Source organism: Patagioenas fasciata, chromosome 9, assembly GCF_037038585.1.
Source record: "Patagioenas fasciata isolate bPatFas1 chromosome 9, bPatFas1.hap1, whole genome shotgun sequence".
Classification (NCBI taxonomy): domain Eukaryota; kingdom Metazoa; phylum Chordata; class Aves; order Columbiformes; family Columbidae; genus Patagioenas; species Patagioenas fasciata.
Genome location: NC_092528.1, coordinates 26,416,547 through 26,439,464, shown reverse-complemented (window position 1 = coordinate 26,439,464; position 22,918 = coordinate 26,416,547). Strand labels below are relative to the sequence as shown.

Here is a 22,918-nt window from a genome sequence, read left to right as displayed (position 1 = left end):
ATTTTTTGTCCTCACATCACCATGGTATTTTTTAACATAACACAAGGCATTACCATTTACCTGGAAAATATCACATACCACATTGGCTGGCATCAGCAGAACAGGCAGGGGTAAGGGATACAGGCGCCCATTCCCATGGAAGGGATATTTGTCCAGCTTCTCTTTCTTGCACTGTAACACCAGGTCCCACTTTGAATGACCATGGGAGTGGAGCAGTGATTCCTTCTTTGTTTCCAGTTCTACTGACAGTTATACTGTCTGTAGCCATTCCAGGTTCATTCTTGGCTCTGTTCCATGGGAGAACAGGTCCGGATCACACAGAACTGCAAGCAGATCTGACCAGCACCCTGAGACACCATTTCACCTTCAGGGACTTCTGACTGAAGCCTAGGACTCAAAACTGGCTTTCAGTCCTACACCTCTGCTCTGGATTAAGCTTTGCAGAGAACAAAGGCAGACTATTCTGTTGCTATATTAACATTCACCAAAATAAACCATCTGCTGGAAAAGCTCCCAGGCTCTGCATGCAAGATTTGTCTTCCACTATTACCAATGCACATGAGCTTGTGGTATGTTAACACGGAGCAAATAATTCCCAACATGCATACAATAAAAACCTGATTCTGTTTAAGTGCTGTCTCAAACACTAGAGCTTCATCCAGTATTTGGCTTGCAGCTGAGCAGAGATCACCGGGAAGTGTTACAGCCCAACAGGTGAAGCGCTGGCTGGGCCCACAGTGAAGGGTTGGGCTGCATTCTTTCCTTCTGACTGCAACTCATTCCATCCCCCTGACTGTAAATCCCTCCTTGGCTAATGATGCACAGCAGCCTAACAGCCTGCATGTCTGGATTCACCCCATCTAGGCCTGTAATGTGTTTCCTGGCTGCCTGCTCACATCAGTTATTATCCTCATATTGGGTGAAAGCACATAAAAATGAGAAGGGATTCTGTGAAACAAAGAGAAACATGCCCCATTTTCCCATCACTAACAGCCAGAGCCCTTCTGTGAGCTCCATCCACAGTGTCACATGAATACCAGGATGAGCAAGGGGGAAGATCAGCGCAAAGTCAGTATCACAGAGGTACAATTTGGAAGCAGAGCTCAGCCGAACAGCTGCTGGCAGGTACAGACCTGCGCTCTCTGCAGCTCCAGAGCTATAGCTGGGCCAGGCTGGAGCTGGTGACCTTGCTCAGCCCAAATGAGCTCTAGAGAAAGCAGAGATGTGCACAGATCCCAACCACTCTACAGAGGAGCAGAGTCAGCCACGCTATGCTGGAGGAAGACGCACGACTTGGGTCTAGTTTTTAACATTTGGGGTGAGTGGAAAAGGTTGTTAGGCTTCCTTTTTGTTTTCTAAACCAGAAAATTTTCTGTCAAGAGTTTTTAATATATTTATTTGAAAAGGTTTTGTGAAAGAGTACACTAAATAGCATATATCTGTTCTTCAGCCATAAAACGCGGACTATCGGCTTTAGCTCAGTACAGATTGAGGCTGCATGCACTGAACGGCAGATCTTGACAGGAAGGTCTCCATGTCTGTCTTTCTGACATTAAGCATAGTGTCTTCTTTAGAGGACATGATCCTGGAGGAAGGGGAAGAAGAAACCAGAAAAGCAAATGTATTTAACTGAGGTATCTTGTGGTTGGCCCCACACACTCACCCGAGCCTGCCACTGACGCAACATTTACAGTTTTTAGCAAGGAGTTTGTTTTCCTGCCCATCCACCAATTCAAGTGCATAATCTCTGCTCTTGGGAGCACTGGGACATGCCAGCCCATATTTGGAAATAAAGCAACTGGGTTTTTGCCTCTCAGCGAGAAACTTGCACATCAGTTCAGGCACTTTAATCGAGGAACCTGAGAACTGCCTGGAACAGATCTGTAAGTATCCTTAGGCTGAGCTCAGAGAGCACCACAGAGCCCAGGACTGGAGTGTATTTAAATTCTGCTAAGAACCGCTGGGAAGACAAGACAACCCCACAAAGCAGAGTAGTTCTCTTTCAACCAATCCTGCCACACTGAGGTCAAGTAGATGACAACTTTGTTAAATGAACCACTTGTCCTCTGGGACCACATTTCATGAGGTGATTATTCCCAGCTCAGCAGCTGTCTGTGACCCCGTGCACTGCTCTAACTCTGCCCAGCGAGGCTCTACTCAAGAATAATGAAGTTTACGAGATTAGAGACCATATCCAGTACGAATGGTTCAGACCTGATCCAGCACAGTGGATTTCTCTTTTATTACTGCCAAACTCTTCACCTTTGGATGGAGCATGTATCTGAACCTGGTGCAAAAGCCATTAAAGAGCTAAAACAAGAGTGGTGGGTGCTGGTAACTGCTTCAGTTGATCCAAAGACGCTTCTCCACTGGGATTAATGAAGGTGACTGCACACTACACTGTACCTCAGGTCTTAATCATCAATGTACTCGAAGGGCTCTGGTGGTTCAGGTTCCTGCTCCTCTTCCTCGATCTTTGGACCGTGAGCTGCCACAGGTTCAACCAGCTCCTCCGTATCCTCACTGGTGTCCTTCAGAATGATGATGCCTCCGATGGAAAGCTGCAAGACAAGTGCAGTGAGCATTACAACTGCTCACCTCTGCCTCGTGGTGCAGTGTTTGTGGCTGCACTGTTTATCTTAGAGCACACGAGACACGGCAGCGGGAGTGAGTTTCAGAGGGCAAAGTGTCTGACACCCACCCGCATCCCTGCCTGATCAGGGTGGAATAGACAGAGCCTGGCCAGGCTACCTGTTGTATTCCCACTGTCTAAGTCTCAGTTCGATAGAAAATGGCATCTGGATTCACAGCTTTACTCCAGTCCAGGGCTTTTCACATGAAAACTAATTGAACTGTAATTGTTTTATAAGGCTCATCTTTTCAGGGTAACAAAGCTTAGTGAAGCTTCTCTGTGTAGCCACCTCCCAGGAGAGTATCTGAAACAGAGACTAATCTGATCACCAGCTTTCACCAACTGAGGAATCCTATTAGCAGAACCTTGTAAAACAAAGGAGAATTAATTACAAAGATCATAACCAAACATTCTGGCAGGCTAAAGCAAATCGGTGTGTCTCCAGGACTGAAACAGGAGGTGCAAAGTGGCAGCGCTGTGTCACGCCTGGCTGGGATCAGAGCTTTGACCACAGCTGGATTCCAGGCTATAAACAGCATTTCAAAGAAGCCTTTTACTCTGGTGTTCCCCAAAGCAGAGCGAAGCTCCACAACAGCTCCATTTCAAAAGCCTCCTTGGTTACACACCCTAAATGCCAGCAAAAAACCTGCACTGTTCTGTTCTCTTCAAAACCTATTCATTGAGGTTAAGGCAATGAACTGCATTGCCCTCACCAAGGACTTGGCTCCTTTGGAAACCGAAGCAAACAGCTGCTTATGGCCACATTTCAGCTGCACAAGTGGACACTTACTGGACCACATAGCAGATCTTCCCCATTCAAATACCAGTTGGGTCACCTCTGCTTTTTAAAGGGTAGAAACTGAAATAATCCTTCCACAGCTTTGCTGAAGAAGTAATTTCAAAAGGGGATGAAGCACAGAGAATTCCAATGTGCTGATAGAATTCCAGGAAATCAATTTATTAAAAACATGACTATTTTCCTGGAAAAAATATTACTACTTCTGAATACCATTTTCCCACGCATAATCCTGCAAAAGGGGGAAGTCAAGGGTGCTATTTCTTGAACAAAAATAAAGGCCAGAAAAATTTTACTCAGGAGATTCAGAGGTCAGGAGCAAGCTTATTAGCTTTGCAATATATTTGAGCATCTTAGAGAAAAGTTAACCCCTTGGGCTAATGCTAAAAGGTCTTTTTAATCCTCCATCTGACAGTTATATGCCATCTCTTTATGTTAACAGGAGATGAAGGCAATTTTCTAAGGTCTGATGTAACTGACTAAGAAATTTGTTTAATGAAAAAAATACTCCATTCAGGTATAAATGCCACTCTAGAATAATAAAGCGCAAGTCCTAACGTATTTCATTGCTTTGATAATGAGCCTGTACAACTTCTCAACCCACTGTAGAGATCACAGCTCAGCCTTCATGTCCCCAGCAATGTAATTAATACACAGAGTATGTCCAACTGATTTCCAGGTTACACTGTTTGGCATAGAAAAACAAAGAAGAAGTAGAAGAAGAAAGTAGTAGAAAGTAGTAGGAGAAGAAAGAAAAACGAAGATGTGTAAGCATGGCAAAAAGGTTCGCAGAAGCTCTGGCTTTCCCCCAACTAGAGCTGCACGTGATCATTTGGAGAGAGGGACATCAAAAAGCAAATACGACAACAGTGAAGTTGCAAAGCTCTCGAACACATTGCAGTGCTGCCCCAGCTGTGAGTGGTGTTCTGATGTAAACACTGAGCTTCTGGGCCTCATGCACAAGCCCAGCACTGGGGACACTGTCAGGTGCCCAGACTAGGAAGGTGACGCTTACTGGTTTGAAGGGCTGGTATCGGCAGCTCTCTGTCATAGTGAGAACTTTGAGCTGAGCGGGCATGACTCTGGCTGGGTTGTCCAGAAGCTGGAAGTTGGGTTCAGGTTCCTTTTTCTTTTCTTTTTCATCCTTCTTTTCAGTCTCATCCTGTGGAAGGGGAGGAGAACATCAAACTGATTTTAACAGTAGCCTCTAACCTTTTCACAGCTTAGGAGGGTAAGGTAAAATCTGCTGGGGAACAAGCTGGCGGGTGTCTCTCAGCTGCACAGGCAGTGCAAGCGTGGATCCAAGTACTCTAAGTACTCACAGCAACACCTTGCTCTCAGTTGCAGCTGAAAAAAAGTTCAACAAGAGGTGGCAGCAGAACAGTTTACCTCTGGCTTCCCTTTCTAATACTTCCTCTGTAAACTCACCACTTTTTGTTCACAGCTGAAGATCCTTTAATATCATTACTAAGCACATGAAAATTGCCAAAAGCTGCCCTTGTATTTTCAGGGCTATACAGCTGTCAGTGACAGCAGCTCCACTGAAACGACTCTGTCTCAGTGACTCCCCAGGGAATTGCAGCTAAACCTTCCTTTACCGATGACTCAGCAGCTGGAGGCAAAAGCTCAGAAGGAAAAAAACCACAGAATCCTTTACATATTTAAGAACATGAATCATGTTTTGCCTCTTGCTTGGGAACATCTGAGCTGCAAACAAAGGAGACTGTAGAAAGATTAAATCAATAGGAAATGACCAGGAACATCACTAAATGCACGGCATGTTCTGTGACAGCAGACTGGACTTTGTCTGGCCCGGTGGCTGCTTGGTGCTGTGCACATCCCTTGGAAGCTATGGATTACTAGTCCTGCAACAGGCATAAAAGAAAAACAGGAAAGCAATCATACCTCTAAAATATTAGGACAATGGCAAAACACTCGACTCAAACACAGCAGGTGGCAGCAAGCTCCCTTTTCACTATCCTCATTTTTCTGCTCAAGAACTTTTCAGACATCTGGAGCATACACAGACACGACACATGAATCCCATCTAATACATCGCTTCCTCCTAACGCCTGTACTTAAATGTAGGTTGTAGCAATTTTAGAAGAAACATGCATCTGTTCAGCACATTTTGCTTGGTATATACTGTTGTAAGAATAATTCAAAGAAAGGCAATGTTTGATGACAAGGAAACATTGATAAAGAGCAAAAAGACAAAAATCAGGTATTCTACCTTGAAAGCATAAGATGATTCCTCTTCTGCTCCAACTGTATAAAGGTCAGTGCCTACAGCGTGGTTGCATGTAGGTCTAGGAAGGTAATTTTACACATACACCTTTGATCCTACCCCAAGCTCTTTCACATAGCATTTGTGTGTTTCTTTTTAAAATTAAAGAGAACAAAAATTCCCTGACCAGGCTTCTCTTCTCATACAGATGTTAAAGTGGAATCAGAAAGGTTTCTACTGAGCTTGTCAACATAACGCACTTTCAGCTCACAATTGCTCTTAGCATATTTGCATCTGTTAGCAGAGCACAAAAGGAAGAGTCCTTTGTCAGGGCACAGTGAGAATTTTAGCTGCCATATGTTTTCCAAATTACAGCAACCACAAAGAATTCATTATCCAGCCATTTCTCTATCCCTCAGCTTGCCCCAGGATGACACACTATTCACAGATGAGGATGACAAGTGCCAGTGTCTCTAAGCAGAAAGAAATCACCAGAGGACCAAAGCAATTATCATAACCACTGCGCAGTGGATGGATCCAGCGCTCAGATCAGCTGGTTCCAAGGTGCGTCTGGGTAAATGTTTGGCATTTTGATAGATGGGCAAAATGCATAAGAGATTGCTGCCAAAAAGGTGAACGTTTCAGAACAGGGAGTTAAGCACGTGCAAAACCGGAAAGTTTAAACTCTTCAGTGCTCTCAACTGAATTAGACACCACCAAGCAACTACTACAACACTGAGCCCTTTTTAAAAGGTCAGAGGTACCAACAACATGGAATTATGAAGACTTTTTCCACATTAATAAGAAAAGTACATGGATAAGAAATAAAATTCCCTTGGTCTAAAAACAGCAAAATAATTCACAAAAGGTTGCGGGCAGTTAAGGGCACATAGGTTTGTCAAAACAAGCTTCTGCCTTTCAGGAAGTCAGTTACTTAACAATATTGAAGAAGATTTATTTCTCAGAAATAACAGATTCACAAATAATACTTGGCTTTTAAAAATGCACACACCACAGAGTAAAGATGCTAACCCGCACATTGAAACCTCTGTTAACGCTTTGCTCACAACTCGTACGGGGGGACAGCACTAAGAGGGTGCCAGCTTTCCAGACACACCTTCCACATTTATAAGGGGGGTGAATGAAGACATTTAAGTTTCAATGTTTGCACCCACCACTTCCATCTTCTCCTCTTCTTTCTTTTCTTTCTCCTTCTCCTTTTCCTTCTTCTTGGCTTTCGCGGTGATGGACAGCACAGCAGTGGAAACCTGGATATGGCAACAGAGGAGGCGTTCAGTGCGACTGCAGCGCCGGGCGCTGCGTCCCAGCTCCCCAGGCAGGGGACAATGGGAAATCAGGGTTAGGTGCACTGCAGGTGTCAATAAGATCAATTCCACTTCCTACCCACTGCTCTGCTTAAGAGACACCTACAGAACCACCAAAGCAAACAAACAGCACAGATGGGACAAAAAAAATGCCATGAATGCAAACTGTGTGCAGCCATATATGCAGGAGGAGAGCAAAATTCTTAATTTAGAGATTAATCATTACTGTCTGGGTCTCTATATGAGAGGTTTATTTATTTTTAACAAAGCAACAAATGGAAACCTTATTCCCAGAGTCTCCAAGGTGAAGAAACATGTATATAGATACTCTTTAGAATGACCTAAAGCTGTTCCAGTGTGTGAATCAGACAGCTGTGTTTCTCATTGATCTGAAGAAGTGCATTTACCAAATGCCCCATGGAGCAGCCCTCAGGAGGCTTTGGCACTTCTGAGCCAGAAATACCTAGAGGCAGCACTCAAACACAAAAATCCAGCACATCATCTTTTCAGCAAGCACCTCTATCCACAGGAACTGTCTCTCTAAGGCAGTAAATTGCTCAGAGGGAGCAACCACATTTGTCACATCGCTGCTGAAGTTTTCTAGGTTACATGTGGGCTCATGGCACATTTTAATTTTGATCTAGGAAGTTAAAAGGAGGAAAAATTTGTCTAATTCTCATCCTATGTCAAAGGCAAGAAAGCAGCTATGAACAGTGAGCTTTGCCTTTCATCAGAGTTCATTTCTGGGTTCTTGGTGGTTCAGAAATCTGCCCTGTGCAGCATTCAATTCTGGTAAAATGTTTTACATTTTTCATACAATGCCATTCATCAGCATGACATGTCTGAGGCCTCCACTGCTGCCGTTGCTCCCCAGGGGCTGCTCTGGTCTGCTCAACAGCTTTCACCATCTTATGCCAGGAGACAAATTTCTTCCACTATTGTCCCACTTGTCACCCCATAGGTCTTATCTCTTCAATAGTTAGATATTCTCAGTTCCACACTTGCCTTTTTGCAATCCACAGGCCTGACAGTTATTATTCTAGCACATGGGCCCAGGTACACTTCTGCCATTCCCTATGGGACTATTTGAGAAGTGCCACACGTAATGCGCTCAATGCTTGTACTGCAGTAGCATTTTGAAGTCCAAGTCATGAACAAGGAGCCCTTTGTGCTAGATGCTGCACAAAGATGATACACACATACAAATCAGTAGAGCACGGAAAACAGTTTTATTAATCAATGCTTCTGCCTGACCGTTGGAGACAAGGGAGGTTTTAGCGACTCAGTAGCACAGCAGTTTTATGCCACGATCAGCAACAGACCCAGGCACAGTAGGAAAAAATTGCTAGAATTCTCTTTCAGAGACAATAGTGCCTGCCAATTTTGCTTTTGCTCTTTAGATTCCCTGCTAGTGCCACCAAAGTCAATGTTTATACTAGGAGGGAGAAGAGATTAGTCTTTAGAACACAGAAAGCTTGCCTAAATACCTTTTCTTTCTCCTTTTCCTTTGGTACCTCAAGAGGTGGAGGGTAGGCAAATGTGGACGGCTTACAGTTGGACTTGTACTGGACTTTTGGCATCTACAATAAACAGTTAAAAAATGGTTAGAGACAAGAAAAACAGGGGAAAAAAATCCACAGCAGAGTAATTACTTTAGCTTCATTTTCCTTCCAGCAGAGACAAACACAGATCCTCTAAAGAATACAAGCTTCCCCTTCTCTCCCTCCGGAAGCTGAGAAACTGTTATCAGTGCCAACAGTTCAACTAGAACAATGTTATTTAATTATTCTATAATTTGACTCTGGCAAGTTCTCCCAGCCTTCTCCATGCACTCCGCGCTATTCACACCATGCTCTGTTTTCATAGTTTCGAAGCTTTTGTGGTTTTGATGTTGTTGCTGCGTCTGCTCGTATTACCACAAAATTGGTTTAAGATTTAAGTGAAGATCTGCTCTGCCTGCGCACGCTATGGCAAACCAAGCACTGCCTGACACCCACTGCTTGCAAAAGGACAGCACAGTTTGCGGGTGGCTTACCAATTTCACACATTGTTGTACTCTCAGCTAATTAAGCAAGGGCAGAGAGCATCTTTGGCCAGCAAATCCATATTCTCAAACTGAATTAATTTCTGCAGTATCTCAGCTCTCTTCCTTTATGACACATCACAGAGCAATAAAAGAAGAGGGACTGCCCTGAGGATGCAAGGTGGGTGTGGTGCAGCCGTTACATACATTTACATACATACATTTAGTGTGCAAGGTAAGTTATAAAGCATAACCTCACCTACAGCCTTTTGGGCTCCCTGGAAACTAAGGGATGGGGAGAGGGGGTCAAAATGGCAGTTCAGCCAAGGAGCCAAAAACGTTCTGAGCCTGTCCCCATCGTGAGCACAGAGAAAACCAGCTATGCAGCCTCTGTGATGTATTCAGGACAGAGAGGGGGGAAAAAAAGGCATTTTCATGGAAACCCCTCTCTTCAGAGTGACAACTTTGAGCTGTGTGTAAATCAACTCAATGCTCATCCTGAAACAGGTGGAGAAGAGCAACATGGAGCCAAAAGGTTCTGGTCCAGAAGCTGCAATCCAGCAAGCTGGCTCAGTCCCATGGAGGACTCAGAGCAGCCCAGCCCAATGCGAGCTCTGCGCATCACAGAATAAGCCTGTAACAGTGACAGGAGGGGGCTACATGTGCCTGGGTTGCCACATTCAGAGCCTTTTTGTGGAAGTTACTAGCTCAGTTCTCCAGCACAGGAGCCCCAGCACAGTACACAGCTTGCAGGGACCACACCACAACCGATCAGCTGGTAGAGGGGTATGAAAAGTGCAGTGCCCGTGACTGCTTGGTTTAATTTTACTCCCCACGGAATCCAAACAAATCCTGCTTTCCCACTGCTAAATATCCTAGGGGAAAATATATTATTATATATTTGGGAAGGTGACAGTTTAAAAAACAAAAATCCTGATCTTCTGGAAAGATAACGGGCTGGTCTCTGCCCACATAGACTGACTAGAGTTCCTTTCTTTGTAAGCTACTTTGAAGCTTACCAAGTCAGGTCAAAGCCTGTTCTCTACATTTTCTTGTCCTTATTCCCACCTCCAATTTAAGCCTGCTTGTCAGACTTCCTCCAGTTAGAGCCTTTTCTGGCACAAACAAGCACAGACACACAAAGTCAATCAACAAATCCATGCACGCCCTCCCAGACCACTCGAGTCTTCCAAGCAGCCATCAGTGCCTCCTCTCCTCTCTGCTCATGACGTACCTTCAGATCCTTGTTGAGACCAATGACACAGGTTGGGGTGAAAGCCAGCGACAAGAAGTGTGACAGGGGGAACCAGAACCAGAACTGGGTGAAGACCAGAACGCCCACCACGGAAGGCATGTGAGTATGTCCTGTCCTCGACTGCAGTGAAATAGTTACGTTATGGCCACCTGTAAAGAGTCATAAATGAAATCACTCAATGCGTTCCTCTGTACTCCACAAAGACACCTGAGTGCTGATTTTGTCAGGATACAGGTTAAACGAAAGCACAATGCAGAAGGCAGGGAGAGCGGAGAAAAAAGGAAACCTTTGCCATAAGCAGTTTTAAAACATAGCATATAGATGATCTGCAAGACAAGACTCACAAGGAAAACAGTGCATTTAAAGCAGTGTGTACAGAAACATTTATTTTTGAGTCTTCCTCCCTGAACTACCATTTATTCAGAAGAAATACGCCTAGGTTTTTATCCTACACCATCTCAGTAGAAAAAAATGTAAACAGCAGCAACTTCATAAGCTGTTTCTAGAGGCTATCAGTCTAAGCAGCAAAGAGACAAACTCCTGCAGTCCTTGCAGCAAAATTACATCTCTGCCAGACAACCAAGTCTTAGCTTTGTACTTGCAAAGCAGAGACCAAAACAACTCCATACGTTGATGTAGTGCAGAAACGTCCAGTTAGAAATCAAATTGAAAGATTGGGCTTGCAGACAGAGTGAGAAAGTGTTAATCGGATCTCCAGTCTTCTGATGAACACAGTGAACTGAGTTGAACAGGGCACCAGACAAGTCCGTTACCGCTGACAAGACCAGGTGCAGGAAGGTTGACTTTGTTAAAATACAAACACCCACTCATTGCAACCTCAGGACACTTTATAGCTGAAAATCCCAAGTTGGAGCAGCATTCTTCTGTCACAACATTCTTCTGGCACAAACAGCCACCTTGACAGGGCCAGGCAGCAATGAGCTGAGTTCTGAAGACAAGCAAAATTAATTTTTCCTGCCAAAACTAAAGAAAGTCCTGAAAGCAGCAACAATGTCATCTTAGGTATCTGTCTGTGTTAGTCCCAGGAGAAGCAGTGGAAGACGGAGGATTTTGATGCTCTCCTGTAGGATACTCTGCATACATACAATCTCCTTGCTTCTCCTCCTGTGGTACAAATAGACCTCCTGCTGTTTGACTAGAGAACTCTCTTTGAAGAAAGGCAATGATACAGTCTCATCTTTTACTCCTGCTAGGTCTGCTCTGCTTCTCATCTTCTCCAATACCAATCTCCTACCCTTGTACTTGACTTTGCCACAGCACTAAGAAGGGACTGCCTGAGGTCTTATGCTACCCTTAAACACGTCAAACATCGCACACTCACACTTCTGGTCTTCTCCTCCATCTTTACTTTGAACTTTTCTTCACTGCATCACTGTACAAGGGTCAGGTCAGGAATCGGCAGATATTCTGGATCAAGCAGCCCACTCAATGTTGCACAAGCAGCTTAGCAGGACTTTATCAAACTTCTGGACTTTAATTTTCAGAATTTATTTTAACCTTTAGAAATTTATTATCCAATCTCTGGAATTTCCTGGATGACTAACAGATTTCATATTCCAAAGACACTGTCATGCTACTCCTGTCTGCTGCTTCACACCCACACAGAGCCCACCCTCTGCAGGGAGCAGGAAAGGTGGGAAGACACGATATTGCACAACTGTGATTTATCTTCATGATTAAGCAGCAGCCCTGACAATCCAGAAGGGAACACATCCTGGATCTCTGGTTGGATGCATGAAAGCTGTGACATGATGCCCGGAAAAAAAAAAATCCAAAAACACAAGAGAAAAATGTTAAGGGCTCCTTGGGCAGTACTACAGGGTCTATCTCCCAAAATTCACACCGCTACTGTGGCAAGGCTTGCTGGAATTCAGGTGGCTATTCTGAAGGCTAGGAGGATTTGCTGGCCCAAGTTTAATGTCAGTTAATGAGAGGGGACTGCAGCAAGCAGATGCTGATGACTTATACACTTGGATGAACTCACTCTTTACATAGTCATGGTGGCACTTGGTAATACGGTGGCAGCATAGCCAAGGTCAACACACCAGGACAATAACCATTAGGTAAGATGCTTCATGGATCTTGGAAATTAGTTTCCAACCCTGGCTCAGGCAGCACCACATTTTCAAACAATATCATACTGTTTCTTTCGCTGTCAGCAAAGACAATTCACTTGATCTATGCAGTGAACGAAGACAACCTGAACTGTTAGCAGTAGCAGCAAAGTCAATGGCATGAGCCATCAAAATGCCAGCAGTGTGTCTTTCAGCATGTGCCAACAACCCAGATAAAGCGAGCAATGAACTACAAGGTAGCTCTTGCCTAATGGACAAAAACATTAGCACACCATAATGGCTTTTTTTCCCTAACTACCAGAGTTAGACCCAGCTTCACATGAAGAGCCCAAGAGCAGCGACAGGCAGGAGGAAGGCGGGAAACAGTGGCACCAAATTCAACACGTGAGAAAGCAGATTTAGGCATCTAAGTTTACACTTTGTACTTAAGCCTTTAACATTCAAAATGTAACACAACATGTGAGATACATGTTTGGAGAGACAGCAACAAGGAAACCGGCAACTCTTTCCGTTTTAATTCAGATGATACTTTTCCATCCCTCTTCTTCACAACCGTGGAGAATCCAGCCCGTTCACACCAGGCTGTCAACAGCTTCCTTGGCTTCATTCTGCTACATCCTGTCCCCAACCCCCTGCACTACTGACCCCCCAAACCTTTCCTAAATATTGAGGAGAGGATTTTCCAGATGTACTATACAGATATTTGTGTAGTAACTGCAGCTCCTCCTTTTTTCTCACCAACTGAGAAATTTAGCATTAAGAACCAGAGAAGATACCTAGAGTCCAGAGGGCAAAACAGTTTCCAAGCAGGTAAAACACCGACATCTAATTTGATCAGTATCTCCCTTTTGTAGCTCACACTTACAAATCCATACTCCAGCAAATAATAGAAAGGCAGTCATCAGCCGGGAATAAGAGAGCATGTTTGTACGTGGAGGGGAATATTATGAAAGTTCAGAGGTTTTTTTGGAAAAAAAATACCTAAGCTAAATTTTGAGTGTCTACATTTTTCTTATTTTATTAAAGAAGTAAAAATGTAGCTGCTGGGGCCTAATAATTAGGAAATGAGCAAATTCTTCATTTCCGCTTCGGTGCTCCTGAAGTCCCCTGCTCCTTCCATGACACCACCAGTCTAATGACTGATCATTGTCAGAGTGAAAAACCCACCTCCAGTGCATCCCCTCCCAGTTGCACACTGGAAATCTTGTACCTTTAATCAAATCCTTTTAATCTTGTACTTTTAATGAAATACTTTTCTCTGCCCCACCCCCAACGACAACAACAAAAAAACAACCCAAACCCAATTGTCCCAACTGTGGCAGATGACATAAATAACCTTTTCTTCCTGGTAGTGATAATTAAATTCTATAGCTCATTGTTTCAGATAAGCACTTGTAGTTGTATGGGAGAGATAAAAAGAATTTATTCTTTTAAGAGGCTCTAATGAAAGTAGCAGTAGGTTAAGAAAGGGTAGTGCACAGCCTTCCCCCAGCTGTTCGGCAAGAAATAAAGAGGTTAAAGTTGGCACAAATTCACATGTAGTTTCATCAAAGTGGGTGCTTCCGGTTTTCAAGTCATTATACAATACATTAGTGACACGGGAAGCAAATAAGGTTTTTATGATTTAGTCTTAAAGGCAAGAATTTGAAACAGGGAGAGAAATCTCCGAGCCAGCTGGGCTCTGCCTTCCCAGCGGCACAGTACGAGTATGGAAATGATGAAAGTTATTGGGACAGCATTGTGCCAAGAATATCGCTCAGTCTGAGCTCCAGGAGGGGAGGCAAGAAAGACAGAGGAGGTGGTTCCTGTTGCTTCCTCCCGCGCCGCACGGGGCAGCCTGACTGCCACATGCCCACCAAGAAGAGCGTTTGAAGGACAATTCCACGGAGGTTGGCGCGGGCAGCCCCAAGTTTTTCTCCCCCCACCACACAACTGGAAGGTGTAGTAATAATTTCACACAGACACCGTGTAACCACAGTGCACGCTGCTGTGCTTACGCCGTGCCACAGAGACAAATGTATGAGACTTCTTTACTTACGTGACTTCAGGGCTAACCTTAAACCAGGTTGTTTCTGCCTGCCACGGGGAGGAAGGGGGTGCACGGCAATAAAAGGTCACAGCATGAGAGACCAGATGGGAGAAACTGGAAACTTGGGAGGTGGGTGCGAGTGACACACAGCACTGCACGAGCCTGAACTCCAGCAGAAGGAGAAATTCAAAACAAAACACTGTCCGTCCTCTTCACTTACAGAAACCTTCCTTAATAGGCCCTGCAATTCGGCCCTTGTGAAAGGCTCATTCCTTTCGAGAATCCTTGGCTCAATATTTACTCATCGACGATCATTAAATGATGTCTCCTCAGCTGGAGAAGGTAAGTAGCCTGTGAAACTAAGTGGGTCTTCCTGAAGTAACACTGATGTAGTTAACTACGCTTCCCTCTTAATAATCAGGAAAGAGGCAAAACATCGTTATTAAGAATATATTTAATACATATATATATATATATATATATATATATATATATAATTGAACTGGTTATGTCAAGTTTTAACAGAAAACACAAAATACAAGGACTGGATACCAGAAGGTTTTCAAATTTCTGGAGCAGGCACTTACTTTGAAAAATAAAAAAATAACCTATTATGCTATAAATCAACGTTCAGGGTGACAAAACACAGCAAAAAGATCATATTAATCCAGACCTCTGGACAAGAATTCTGCCCCCACGGCTGGGTTGAGTCTCTTCTAACAAGCACACTCATACAAGCTGAAACTACAAAATAGGATTTCTTTAATTAGCTAAAATTACTTGAAATTTGAGATTTCTTGCTGCCATTACATGACAGGCACAAAGCCAGCACCTCATCTCCCAAATGAGATTTGCTATTACAGCTATTGTATCCAAACAAGTTTAAGAAATGTTGACTGCTTTAAGTGTTTGGGGAATTACCTGCATCCAAAATGCCTTGTGCCAGGATTGCTCCAAACTTCGCCATAACATCATCATGCTTATCATTGATCACTTTGGAATAGAGCTGTCTGAACTGGCTGACCTGGGTAAAAAAATAAATAGAATAAGAAAAAAAGAGAGATTATAAAACTGACTGCATAAGTTGAATATTTTGTCTTTCATGGAAGCATCCTAGATTTCTGCATCCAAGGACAACATTTGTCTTTTCATCAGCTTTAGTCACTGGTGTTACAAGTCATCCCACAAATAATTAATTACAGAGTTTTTCCCCACTTGAAGATACCCATGTAGCGATTTTAAAATAGACAGGATGGACATGTATTTCTGAACCACATTTTGCAGGTCTTATAGGAGTAGCCTGAGAACCTCTGGAGCGTCCCTGGAACAAAAGACTGATGAGTTTGTAGCAAGAGTTACTGTACATTCTCAGGTGCGTGACACTGCACCTTATTAAATTCCCTCCAATTCCTACTGCTGAAAACCTATTTGGTTTTCCCTGTACGGTATCTCTGCTCTATTGATAATGCTCCTATGGTGCATCATCAGCACATTTTGCTATTGCGCTCCTACCTCTTAAGTGAAAATCATTCATGTAAATATTTAATAAAGTAACAGTTTATGCCATGGTATGCTCGCCACAATATCTTAAGCGTGTATTAGTAGGGGAAATACCTAAACTTTTGCTTATATTATTGTCATTGCTTCAAAAAGCTTCATCTTTCACTGGTTCACATTGAAGAGATAGAACAGTATCACATTCAGCAATATCTAAGGCTTTATCACTAATTAATAATGTATGTCTTTTAATATATACAGTGGAGCAACAATACAGCTCAAGTTAATTTTATAGCTTTTTCAGGCTGCTCCTGTAAAGCGAATGCTTCACAAGAACGGATTTTTGATGGGACCAGGTCCCAACTGTAAAACCTTCCTTGCTGCTGGGGCAGCCGCAGCGGTTCGGGGAGGTATCGTCCTGGCATGGAGCGGCTGCTCCATCTCTTTGGAGAAAGCAAGAGTGGTACAGACAAAAACTCAGTTCTGCCTTTGCTGTTGGAGCCTTCGCCTCCTACAGAATGGAGCAAAATATCAACAGACAGCTTAATTTCTAAAACTGTTGAAACAAAATCTGCCGGAGTTTGTCTAGCAGAGCCCTTTAATCTGCTACTATTTTTCCTGCAAACCACAGCAGTGAGCAGATCCCAAACTACTGAACAGGCTTAGTTAATATGCTATGAAACCCGCAGGCTCTGTTGCTCCCTGGAAATCTTCAAGCACCATAACAATTTTATAGCATTTGGAAATGCTATCAAGAAATGTATCTGGGCGACTTCCAGGAGGAACGCTAAAACATCAGCAGTGACTCATGTCAACTTTACCAACAATACACACACAGCATTCTGATAATTAGTGCATGCCGCCGATTCCAAATGAAGCTGAATGCGCAATCTTGGAAACCCCGAGGAAGCAACACAGGCTTGAAGATCCAAGAATAATACAGCACCACTTCCTACCACAAACCCGAGGGGCCGTCAGTTGTCATTTATCAAGTTGTTTATAACTTCTCCCTCCCCCAGTCAATATTTATGTGCATCATGAAGCCCATGAGATTTTTAAGAATAAGACTTAATTAAACGGTTAACTAAGGCAACAGTGGCAGGTGATGTGCGTGATGCTTTTTGCAAACGCAAGTTGTTAAGAATAAGAGCATCTAGGAATCCGTTTTGTGCAACTGATCTTCTTCAGGAGCTGAAGTTACTCTGTGTACACTGGCTCTCTTGAAAGAGCATCCAGTCTGCAGAAGCATCTGACAGTAATGGGCCTACATGAAGGAATGCAAAGATGTTACTAGAATAAGGGGGAAAAAGCAATCTGGTCCTGTTTTTTTCCATGGTATCCTAAAGATAATAGGTCAAGATGATCGAAGGAGGATGAAGGAAAAGCCCTGACCTTGCTGATTATCTTCTCGTTTTGCCACGATGACTATCCTAACACAAAACCAGGGAAAAGTAAATTCAATTCATGATGTTAGACATGGAGTTGTCTCCAAAATTGCTGTCTTAATTGCCCTGCAGGTCACAAATACATAATGAAGTTGCCATTGATTTCTGTTACAATGATCTCATCACATCTATAATTTAGGATTCCATTTCACAAAATAAACTTGTTACTGTTCTATATCCTGCACTAATATGGTTCTTAAATGTATCAACAGGGGTCAGGAAAAATCACGCTGGCTGCACATGGAGGAATTGCGTTTCAACTCCAAAGAGGTCAAATCGGCTTTACACAAGACTCCCTATTCCCTTTGGCACTTAAGCAACTTCCATATAATGACAATTCCTAAACTTTTTATTTAAATTTAAACTGTTTAAATTATTTAACTACAGAGTGAGCATAAAGAGGAATATGAATAGAAAGGAAACAAGAGAGGAAAGGTGATTCAAATACATAGATGTGCATTCTCTCTGATAAAAATGGTTGCTTTTAGACCACAATAGTTTGATTGTTAAATCTCTGTTTATTGCTGGCATTTCAGCCTTGCAACACTCCACTCAAAACCCTGAAGCGAGTTTTTTATTCCTGAAAAATCTAAAGTTTCCTTTTTCCAATTAACTGTAAATACTTTTATCATTAAAAAAATTGCTCTTAAGCCTTGTTTCCCATTTAAACTTTTTAAACAGACCTATTAGCCTATGAAAAATTGATGCGGCAGCGCTAAACGCACTTTGCAATTACAACCCCAACCAGTACCAAGGGAAGGCAGCCGGCAGCAACAGCACTGATGGTTCTGCAGCAGATGCTGAGCAGAAAAGCCTATGGGAAACAGAGCCATTTCCACGAGCATTTCCATGGTCACTTATTCATTGTGCTCACGTGAACATGAACTGTAAAGCCAAGCACGTTACCAGAACAGTTTGAAGAGCAGATTACTGTCCATTCTCCATGTCTCAGATTTTAAAGCACAAGGAGGGAAGAAACAGAAAATTCTTAAGACAGAATTTATGTAAAATCTCTCAGGAAGTAAAACAAAGCACAGAACTGCTCTATCTGCTTAAGGAGTATTGTTTGCTACCACCTTCATCACAAATTATCACCAGAGAATTTAAAGTCTTTCTAAGCCAAAGCACACAAACAAGAAAGTCTATAAAAACCAAAACCAACCACAAACCAAAACCCCAGAAAACACAAAAGTGAAAAATAACAAGAAGCAGTTGGTCAGACTATAAGCCACAACCTTTATGGAGATCACCATCTCTCACATGCAAAGCAGCATATTTAGCAGCAGTGTGATGACGATATGTAAAACGCAGCGTCTCTGTAATCCCATCAAGACCACCAATATGGCTTGTGGGATATGAAATCCATCCCGCCCCTCCGCCCCGCTGCTCATCCAGCGAACACACCAGGTTAGACAGACACTTTGGCACCAGTGTGCCATTTTGGAATCTGATCACATCAAAATATGTCACTGTAATCCAAAAATGGCTTTTTTCTGAGCTCTACCCTTTCACATCAGAGTCAAACAATTTTTCTTTAGACTGGCAGAGAGCTCAAAAAAATTTTCCCATGGATAATAAATAACTTAATTGGTAACATATTCCTCAAAATATTCCTTTTACTTTTGCGCAAGAAACTACAGCGGTTCTAACATTTGGGGAGTTAAAAGAAGTAGAATTGATATATTCTGTATTTAGTTCCTAAACTAGCAGACTATTGCAGAGATTCATTATTAGTTTATAATCTGTAGTTTTTTTGGAGGGGTTTTGTTTGTTTAATATCTGCAGTGTTTCTATGACCGGGTAAAGAACTGCATCTGTATCTACATTATGTAACGCCACACATGTTTTGGCTCAAAAGAGGCCTTTGCCATAAAGCTTTTTCAGATCCTCTCCCCATTTTTAAATAAGCCCCTGACCCCAGGCGATACACATCCCATCCTGGCCAAGTATTTTAATCACCCATTTAACAAGTCTGGGTATTACACGTACTTCTGAAATCAAGGTTACCAGGCCTGTTTCAGGAGAGAGATCTGACTTATTTACACACCTCAAATGATCTGTATTTTTTCTGGCTGTTCTCCTGTCTGCACACACAGATGACTTCACCTTTTATCTCAAAAGGGCTCAAAACCCAACGGACTCAGCAAGTAATCTACAACAGTCTCAGCTGTCTGACCGATTCAGAGCTGTCATTCTCATCCCAAAAGGATTATGGTACTTTGCAAATTAAAATTAATTTATTCTCACAATGTCCTTTCATAGAAGAAAAGTAAAATCCGTATTTCTTTCAGGTGGGAAACTGAGGCTCAAGAGAGCTATATGGATTGCCCAACATTAAAGGAGCAATAAATGATTAAACCTGATTTCCTGTATTGAGGGCTGGCATTCCAAGCACCTGGCCAAGGAAGAAACGATAAAAACAACAAGTACTTTCTTTCCATAGAAAGATAATTCAGTTTCACATTACAGAGCCACCATATCTTGGAAGATGAAGGGATCCAACAGAACTTCAGTGTTCAATGGCTTATTCAGTTGTGCCACAATTCTCATAACATAAACAATGCTCCCAGATTCTGCTCAGTGAAAACTAACGTTTCATAAATTATTTTTTAAGAATGCAAAGGAACAAACTTTCTGCCAGTAAAACTTCATGTTCCGTGACTTGGAAATACCCAAACACCTGTATTTGTGCATCTCCTTTGCTGACTTTCCCAAGTAAAATTTTCCACTGGACAAAGAAGGTTTTTTTTTTCCTTTCTCCCCATCCAAATGCAGTAAAAAAGTGGCTGTTTTTACCACAGTTCAGTTTCTAAACTGACATCAATAAAAGCCACCCATATGTGACAGAGTAGTAAAGTACCAGCTACAGCTCTGCCTCAGCACTCACCAGAGCAGATGAAATGTGGAACCTCAGAGCATCTATTAATGCCGACTTTTAGTCTGTACAAATGTTTGCATATCATCATCTGTCATATACTCACAGTGCAATCTATTTTTAAAAGCTAAACACAGCATGTGCAATCCTTTTTGCCTTCTGAGCAGAAAGAAAAACTCCATTAAAAAATGTATTTACTGTAAAGCCGCTAAGCCAGTTGTGACAGCAGAAACTGTTTCATCTGAAAGGTGTAAGACTAGTTACCAAAGAAATGCAGTTATAGCAGGACTTCCCTGCATTACAACCACATCCTAAATTAAGTTTACTATCATAAAAAACTTATTTCACAGAATCCCAGAATCCCAGAGTGTCAGGGGTTGGAAGGGACCTGGAAAGCTCATCCAGTGCAATCCCCCCACCGGAGCAGGAACACCCAGCTGAGGTTCCACAGGAAGGTGTCCAGGCGGGTTTGAATGGCTGCAGAGAAGGAGACTCCACAACCTCCCTGGGCAGCCTGGGCCAGGCTCTGCCACCCTCACTGAGAAGAAGTTTCTTCTCATATTTAAGTGGAACCTCTTGCGTTCCAGTTTGAACCCATTGCCCCTTGTCCTATCATTGGTTGTCACCGAGAAGAGGCTGGCTCCATCCTCCTGACACTCACCCTTTATATACCTGTAAACATTAATGAGGTCACTCCTCAGTCTCCTCCAAGCAAAAGAGCCCCAGCTCCCTCAGCCTTTACTCACACGGGAGATGCTCCACTCCCTTAATCAGCTTTGTTGCCCTATGCTGGACTCTCTCCAGCAGTTCCCTGTCCTTCTGGAACTGAGAGGCCACAACTGGACACAATATTCCAGGTGTGGTCTCACCACAGCAGATTAGAGGGGCAGGAGAACCTCTCTCGACCTATTAACCACCCCCCTTCTAATACATGCCAGGATGCCATTGGCCTTCCTGGCCACAAGGGCCCAGTGCTGGCTCATGGTCACCCTGCTGTCCCCAGGACCCCAAGGTCCCTTTCCCCTAGACTGCTCTCTAATAGATCATTCCCCAACTTATACTGGAACCTGGGGTTGTTCCTACCCAGATGTAAGACTCTACACTATTTGCTAAGTAAGTGTTCACAAAAATCTGCGCATACAGGCATCAGTGTGTGCTGGTGGAATACAGTCACTTCCATTTCATTACAAGATGCTTTTAGACCTTTTAAGAAAGAGCAAGAAGAGTTAAAATGCCGCCGTCTACCAGGCGTGTTTCTATCAGCATCCATTGCTCCCTCATTGCAAAGTGCTGATCCACGCAGGAGCTTCCTGCGGGGCATCCAGGTCTGGCTCTTCCCAAGCCACCCACGCTCTCTTGCCAAGCACGAAAGATCTGGCATCCAAGACCATTTTTCGCCAACCACACCACTATGCAGGGTACACCATGTTACCTTTGGGCAGGTAATCTCAGTCTGCTGGATCATGATTAGGGCAGATGCAATCAGAGCACCCTGACGTACATAGTTCACGGGATCGTTTGTCATTGGCTCAAGCAAATTAATTGCTTCCTAGAAAAAAAAAAAGAAATGAGCAGTCACAAAGTTAATACTACTATTTTCAGTTTCCTAGGATTCAGTACTCTAATGCAAGGTTATCAGATTGATACTCTCAAATATACTTTTTAACATATTTTGTCCATTCTTGGTAAATGAAGTAGAAATCTTTTTCCACGGATTTTCAGCAACTGGGAAGAAAACGACCCCCAAAACCAAATGATGGGTGGAACGAGATCTACCTGCAGAAATAGGGCAACAGATACACAACAGCTGTTGTAAGCAACAGAAGCATTCAGCACATCAGAACTACTGACCTGTCTTTAATAGTACACATAAATTACTTGTATATTTTCTTTGCTATTCTTCCCAACAAAATACAGTGTTATCTTCATCTTCTGCTTAAGGAATAAATGAACCAGAGATACGAAACAATATGTTGGAGGTTATAAACTGAGATAGTAAAACAATCCAGGCCCCAAATTCTTGTCCTTACACTTTATTGTTAGAACCTGTAACATTTAGCATGACACAAAAGCATTCATTTCAAACCTACACCAAGTGAGGCTGCCTCCAAGCACCCATATAGTACATCTAAGTTACTAAACATTTTGAAACACTCTATTGTTTCTTCGAATTCAGTAATTTCTCAGCTAAGAGCAACAGGAACATGATCCACTGCGACCTACCAATAAGCACTGCTGCAGTTATTGGTTATAAAAAGCTGTGAGAGAGTTTATTGTAATAAATGCTGCTTAGCTGAACTCGAGACCAGCATGTGCAACTTCCAGGTATCTCAGACTAAATCTCCATTTACAGTTCTGCCACTTTACAAGCCGTGACTTAAATAAACATAGAATTATGATGGACGCAATTAATTTCTAACCATGCAAGTCCTCAGTGCACGTTACACAGGACAACTGAGCTCATCTAAACTCACAGAATTAAAATCAGATTCCTCTCCTTCCTCAATTTTCCTGTGCTAGCTGCAGTCCTTGCCTCACCATTCAGTGAGCTTTTCCAGCTCAATAACTCAACTTTTTTTCTGCCATTATCTGGGTCAGCATTCTGCGAGCTTGTGTCTGAATCTGCGCATTAGGGAGCTGGACATGAGAGAGAGCAAAAGGTGCTAGGAAGGACCAAGACGACTCATTTCAACGGCAGCAAGTTGTCGGTGGGCTGAG

General features: G+C 42.9%; 2 protein-coding genes across 2 annotated transcripts in view; both read right to left on the bottom strand.

Moving 5' to 3' along the window:
* Positions 1 to 254, bottom strand: part of ARMC9 (armadillo repeat containing 9) — a 70,170-nt gene extending 69,916 nt beyond the window's left edge. Inside the window, exon 1 of the mRNA XM_071812711.1 lies at positions 79 to 254. Within this exon, the coding sequence (XP_071668812.1) occupies positions 79 to 93 (15 nt within the window). The 5' untranslated portion in view covers positions 94 to 254. The remainder of the gene's footprint in view (positions 1 to 78) is intronic.
* Positions 255 to 1,368: 1,114 nt separating this feature from the next.
* Positions 1,369 to 22,918, bottom strand: part of PSMD1 (proteasome 26S subunit, non-ATPase 1) — a 68,362-nt gene continuing 46,812 nt past the window's right edge. The window contains exons 18-25 of the mRNA XM_065844897.2: positions 21,633 to 21,749; positions 15,305 to 15,407; positions 10,238 to 10,407; positions 8,468 to 8,560; positions 6,831 to 6,923; positions 4,444 to 4,590; positions 2,407 to 2,561; positions 1,369 to 1,585 (exon numbers count right to left, since the gene is read on the bottom strand). Coding sequence (XP_065700969.1) covers positions 2,415 to 2,561; positions 4,444 to 4,590; positions 6,831 to 6,923; positions 8,468 to 8,560; positions 10,238 to 10,407; positions 15,305 to 15,407; positions 21,633 to 21,749 — 870 coding nt within the window. The 3' untranslated portion in view covers positions 1,369 to 1,585; positions 2,407 to 2,414. The remainder of the gene's footprint in view (positions 1,586 to 2,406; positions 2,562 to 4,443; positions 4,591 to 6,830; positions 6,924 to 8,467; positions 8,561 to 10,237; positions 10,408 to 15,304; positions 15,408 to 21,632; positions 21,750 to 22,918) is intronic.